The sequence below is a fragment of the Hyperoodon ampullatus genome (assembly GCF_949752795.1).
Source record: "Hyperoodon ampullatus genome assembly, chromosome: 6".
Classification (NCBI taxonomy): Eukaryota; Metazoa; Chordata; class Mammalia; order Artiodactyla; family Ziphiidae; genus Hyperoodon; species Hyperoodon ampullatus.
In genome coordinates this window covers 71,284,903-71,290,902 of record NC_136919.1, presented here as the reverse complement: position 1 = coordinate 71,290,902, position 6,000 = coordinate 71,284,903, and the positions used below count along the sequence as shown (strand labels likewise).

The window sequence follows — 6,000 nt, the reverse complement described above, 5'->3', positions numbered from 1 at the left end:
CATAATCTGGTGACATTGTCCGAGAATCGCTACAAACCAACCGTATTATGGTATTGGACTCCCAAGTTTGTAATCATTTTATAGATAACTGCGTTATCTTTGAAGGTTTTTGAGCAGAGGAGTGACATAATCCAATCTTTGGGAAGCTTTTGGTGTGCAAATTAGAAGAGGATGGGAAAGAGGGAAGAGCTGTGTGTGTGTGTGTGTGTATAAGTTATTACAACTATCCATTTTGAGGCATACAAAATGGGAGGACCTGACTTGGCAAAAAGCACAGTGGCTGTAAAGGGAAGCCACTGATGTGAAAAGGGCAAAGCTTGGTGTCTCATAAGTAATGGCCTGGTGTCGGAAGACTTTGGTTCCTGTGCATGCTGCCACTGCTAGCCTTGCAATGTTCCTCGAGTCTTTCCCCAAGTGTAGGGCGGGAATGGCACTACCTCTCAGGATTACAGTGGGCGCGAGGGGATAGGGCCGGCTGCGCGCTCAGCACGGTGTCAACAGGGTAAAGCGCGCCAATCCTGTTTTCTCTTCTATTAAGAAAAAGGCGGGGGAGCTAATAGCATACACATCCCAGAGGTTGCTGTAAGTAGTGTGGCTAAATACCGGGCATGTAGGAGGAACTCAACCCCGGTCCATCGCCTCCCCTTGCCCCCACGCGGGGAAAGACCCCGCGGAAACTGATGAGGAAGGCGTGCTCCAGCGCCTCCGCTCCCAGGCCGCTCCCCCGTCCCGCGCTCCTCCAGCCAAGCGCTGTTGCCGGGGCCCGGGCACCGCCCCGCTCCAGCACAGGCCAATGGTAGCGTGGCCCAGGCACCGCCTAGCCCCAGTGCAGGCCTATAGCGGTGCGTCCCGGGCACCGCCCTGATCCTGCACCAGCCAATAGCGGAGTGGCCCGGTGCGGGGTCCGCCCCCCCCAGCCGGGCCGGGAGGCGGAGAGGCGGTCACCGGCTCCGCCCCACTCCCCTCTGACCCGGTGTATCGTCTCTCTCCCTTCCTGTTCCAAACCACGTGGACGCGCCTGGGGCTGCGGGGCTGCGGGAGGGAGCCCGGGCCGCCACTGCCGCTGTCGCCGTCGCCGCGATACCCGCGCCCGTCCGAAGTCGCCTCGCCCCGGCCGCCCGCGCCGTTGCAGAGGGCGTGCACATGGCGACCCAGGCGCACTCCCTCAGCTACGCGGGCTGCAACTTCTTGCGCCAGCGTCTGGTCCTGTCTACTCTGAGCGGGCGCCCTGTCAAAATTCGAAAGATTCGGGCCAGAGACGACAACCCCGGCCTCCGAGGTAACTCCGGGGCGGGCAGCGCGCGGCGTGGGCGTGGGGCGCGAAGGGAGACCTCGCTGACGCCCTGGGGGCCGTCGCACAAGGAGTCTCCGAGGCGCGTTGGGGAGGGCTTATTGCGTGTCGCCCCCACACCCGAACGAACGCGCAGGAGGCTGTGTGGGAGGCGGGGCCGCGCACCAGGGGCTGAGCTCTTCTGCGCTCGGCGCTCAGCGTCTCCCGGGAGCTGGTAGTAAACAGCTACACGTTTTCCAGCATTACGTGTTGCAACATATCCCAGACATCGCCCCCTCGTTTGTCTTGAGTCCCTCTTGCTCTCGCTGTAAACCTCGCAACGGAGAAAAACAGTTTGTTGGACCGAAATGTGGTGAATGGGCAGATGTAAAGATGGAAAGAGATTTGGAGAGAAAAGTACCACTGGTTGGTTTTGTCCCCTGTCCCAAAACAGGTCTCAGAAGCAGCTGCCCCCTTGGACACCACCGGCTGTCCCTGTCGTCATGATTTCTCGGCTGCCCTCACACATCTCCTTGGGTGTGGATTAAAGAATTTTTTTTAATTCTGTGTTTTTTTTCAGCAGTGGCTGTGATTGATTTGTGCAAGACAGGAGCTTTGAGATAAAATTTTAACAATCATGGGCCTAATTGCCTTGACTTTAGTAAAGGATTGGTGACAAGCGCTAAACTATAGGCTTCCAAGCTCTATTTTTGCCCTGCGAAGGTGGATAGATGAAAAATAAGGCCCCATTTAAACCCATATGAAGTTTAATTGTCTCCGAGTTTCAGCTGGCCCCCTGGAATGACATATATTTAAAAGCTTCTGTCTAGTTATCCCAAATTGGGAAAATCAGTTCAAGAAAAAAAAGGAAAAACCTATCTGCAAATTGAAGGAGGAGAGGGTTTGTGGTTGGTCCTCAAAGCTCTCTGGGCCCTGTTGATGTGTTTAACTTTGCACTGGCTCCTGTACAAGGTGGCCAGCCTATTTCATCATCAGTCTGAATGCATCTTCTGGATGGTTACATTTCTGCTTCTCTTGAATGGTGATTGGTTGCACATAAGCGGAAAATGCCATGTCATTGATGGAGATAGAAGATTAGGAAGGAAAGAATCATATGAACCTCTGTACCATCGAGAGGAACCAGGTGACAGTAACAAAGGCTTGTGTTGGTACATGATTATTACTGCCCTCACTGTACTGCTCAAAAACACTGAAGGAGTTGAGGGACCCCTAGCATGGTTTATGCCAGGTGCTCTTCCTCTCAACATTCCTTGCCTTTATTTTGAGTCTGGCCCTTGGGCAAAGCAGTTGCTTGACTGCTCTACTCTGTGGCCTTCCCAGCCAACTCTCCCCTTCACCCCTAAATTAGCCTAGAGAACTCACCACTCGCTGGATGTGGTAAGAAGACAGGTTTCTACTTCTATGGAACACTGGGCATAGCTTTTTTCTTAAAAGAGAAATAGAAGTACTTTAGCCTGGAGACCTGCAATTTCTAATGGAAATATAGTGCCCATAAAATACAATTTAGTGATGTTTCCCTTTCTCCCCCGTGCACTGTTCGTGAGCATCTCTTCACTGCCACACACATGAATGGGGCTTGGCCACTTGGCATTTTCCTGAAAAGATACCAGACTCTGGTACCCGGGGAAGGTAGTACTGGTTGGCACATGTGCTGGTATTTTATGAGGAATACTATGTATAGCCTTATTTGCCTTACCTTATTAATATACTAGGGGGAAAAAAGAGACCCCTAATTTAGACTTCCTTGGCTGGATTCAAGGCCTCAGGAACACTGCTTAATTTCTAAAGAGGGAACTGAGATATACGTATATACATGCATTCATAAACATATATATGTGTCTTTGTATACATACCCAAGTGTAAGTATAAGTGTATATACATGCACACATATACATAAATACATGTAGCCCCTGACACATGATATGTGATCATAGTCAAACGAGTCTGTGGTAGCTTGATTGGACATGTAGCCAACGGACTGTCTTATCTGTCATATCCCTTTCTGACTCTTCCTGACTCAGATTCTGAGAGTTGGAAAAAACTCAGCATTTGCAATAAAATCTTCAGCTCAAGTGCAAGAATTATATCTCCTGAAGGTGCTTAATATCCCCTTAAATATCCCCCTTAAATATCCCCTCTGGTGTGAGCTTTGGAGGGTGGGGATGGTGCCTCTGGAACAGTCATTCAGTCATTCAGAAAAGGTTTATTGAGCCCCAGTATGTGCAAGGCTTTGTGGAGTTGTAAGTGTGAGAAGCTAGTTGCCCCACTGTCGAGGAGCTTTCTAAGGAAGAGCTGAGATAGTAGCCTGAGTACTTTGAGGTAGGAAGTTGTAAAGGGGCTCAGCAGAGTTAGAGCAGAGGCTTCCCCTGAGGTTATGAAGGAAGGCTCTCTGGATTTTCTGATTTGAACGGATAGGATTGAGATGGTGGCTGCAGGAATCATTGTTGGTGAAAGAAACAGCTTTTAAGCCAAAAAGTTCTTCATTTTCTTTATTATGTGGAGGTAAAGTCTTCATTTGTCATGGTCGTAGTAGCTTGGGAGTTAAGAGCTTGAGCTCAGTTAGATCTCAGTTTGAGATGGGGTTCTGCTTTTGCTATTAGCTATTGGACCTCCTGAGCCTCAGTTTTTTCATCTGTAAAGTGGGGCCAATACTACTGACTTCAGAGGGTTATTGTGAGGATTAAATAATATTTGAAAGTGCACTCAACAGTGCCTGGAAGAATAGATGTGAGCTGGTTTTATTATTATGTAACTTCTGTCCACTGATATAGTTCTATTCTCTGGCATTTGAAATCTTTTCCTGCTTCTATATGGAAACTTTTCAAATATTTAAAGAGAATTATGTCTTTTCTGTTTTCTTTTCAGTCTAAAGGTTTCCTTTTAGGTGATGGCTTCCAAATATTTGTGTGTTATATGTAAAATGTAGCGGTTCTTAACCAGGGGAAGTTTTGTTCCCCAGGGGATATTTGGCAGTGTTTGGAGACATTTTTGGTTGTCACAGCTGGGAGGCTGCTCCTGGCACCTAGTGGGTGGAGCCCAGGGGTGCCGCTAAACATCCTACAGTGCACTGGACAGCTCCCCACACAAAGCAGTATTCTGTCCAAAATATCAGGGCTCATGTTGAAAAACCCTGGTCTACTAGACTTAATTATTAACCTTTTTCTTTTCCTCGTATCCCTAGTGGTTGGGAATAGCAGCATGAGGTACTAAGAAAACTGCATAAAGATTCAGAAAGGGGGCTTCCCTGGTGTCGCAGTGGTTGAGAGTCCGCCTGCCGATGCAGGGGACACGGGTTCGTGCCCCGGTCCGGGAGGATCCCACGTGCCGCGGAGCGGCTGGGCCCGTGAGCTATGGCCGCTGAGCCTGCGCGTCCGGAGCCTGTGCTCCGCAACGGGAGGGGCCGCAGCAGTGAGAGGCCCGCGTACCGCAAAAAAAAAAAAAAAAAAAAAGATTCAGAAAGGGATGAGACACAGGTCAAACTCTGTGACTTCTGGCAGATTTGTTAATTTCTTAAATAAAACTGCCTCCTTTGAAAGAGGAATTGTAAAGAATGAGAAGAATTTGAATCCCAAAGAAAGATGATCCTGGAATGGTTTTTATTAATTATGCAGCCACATGTGTAATTTTTACTTCACTCTTGAGGAACATGAAGGATTATATTGTCTCATTATACTCTTTCCATCAGTGAGGAGGAAATAAATATTTTTTTGTTGCTGTTTTACTGAAGGTAAGAAAGGCAAGACATAGTTAAGTAAGATAGCTGGTGAAGTTGAATATCCAGTCAGTGACAGAGCCGGAAACAGACAGCAGCCAGCTCCAGCCTGGAAGGCCTGTTCTCCCATCTGACTGCTTAGTGGACTTGAGTGTTCCTCAGATTATAAAGCAGCTGTCCAAAGTGCTTCTGTTTCTGGGTTTCACGAGGGCTGTATCTTGCAGGGTTCAGTTGAGTTAACATTTTCTGGATAAGGTGAGGTCCATATGGAAAGAATTCCACAAGAATGATAATTTTTTAAAGTGGGAATACAGAAATGCTGGACTTGGGCAAGAGCCCTGGTTTAGCAGTTAGGACGCAGGACTGCTGCTACCCAAGTCCCTGAGTAGGTCACATGACTAAGCCTCGCTGTGAAACTGGAGAGAGGAGTTATTTGGTCTTAAGCAGATGAGATTCTGAAAAAGGAGGGGTAAGTGGAATTTTAATGAAGAGAATCCTTTAAAATGTGCCGAGGAAACATACTACATAGAGATCCTTAAAGGTAAAATATCTTTTGGCAAACTGATATATTGTTTTGGGGATAAACCTGGCTGTTCATAAATTGGATCTTCTAAAAGGAGGATTGTAAGGGAAAACTATTTTTATCCTCTACTTTCAATACTTCTGACACCAGATGTGTGGGTTTTTCTCACCACACCAAGTAATTCTCCAGTTCTCAGTGGATGTTCACTGGTGTCCTAGAAATTTAACTCAATTCTGACACTGTCCTGGTGGTGATAGCCTCAAATCCCACAGGTTAAGGGCTCAATCCCACAGGACTCCCCTCCACCCCCTCAGGTGCCAGTCACAAGTCCCAGTCGTAAGTCCAGGTCACTCATACCTCTGGTTTCCCAGACCCCCTCCTGGGGTCTGATAATTTGCTAAAATTATGTCTCATGAAGCTCAGGGAAGCATTTACTTACATTTACCAGTTTACAATAAAGGATATTATAAAAGA

General features: G+C 47.9%; 1 protein-coding gene across 1 annotated transcript in view; it reads left to right on the top strand.

Moving 5' to 3' along the window:
- Positions 1 to 1,029: 1,029 nt before the first annotated feature.
- Positions 1,030 to 6,000, top strand: part of RCL1 (RNA terminal phosphate cyclase like 1) — a 54,458-nt gene continuing 49,487 nt past the window's right edge. The window contains exon 1 of the mRNA XM_079705738.1: positions 1,030 to 1,279. Coding sequence (XP_079561864.1) covers positions 1,144 to 1,279 — 136 coding nt within the window. The 5' untranslated portion in view covers positions 1,030 to 1,143. The remainder of the gene's footprint in view (positions 1,280 to 6,000) is intronic.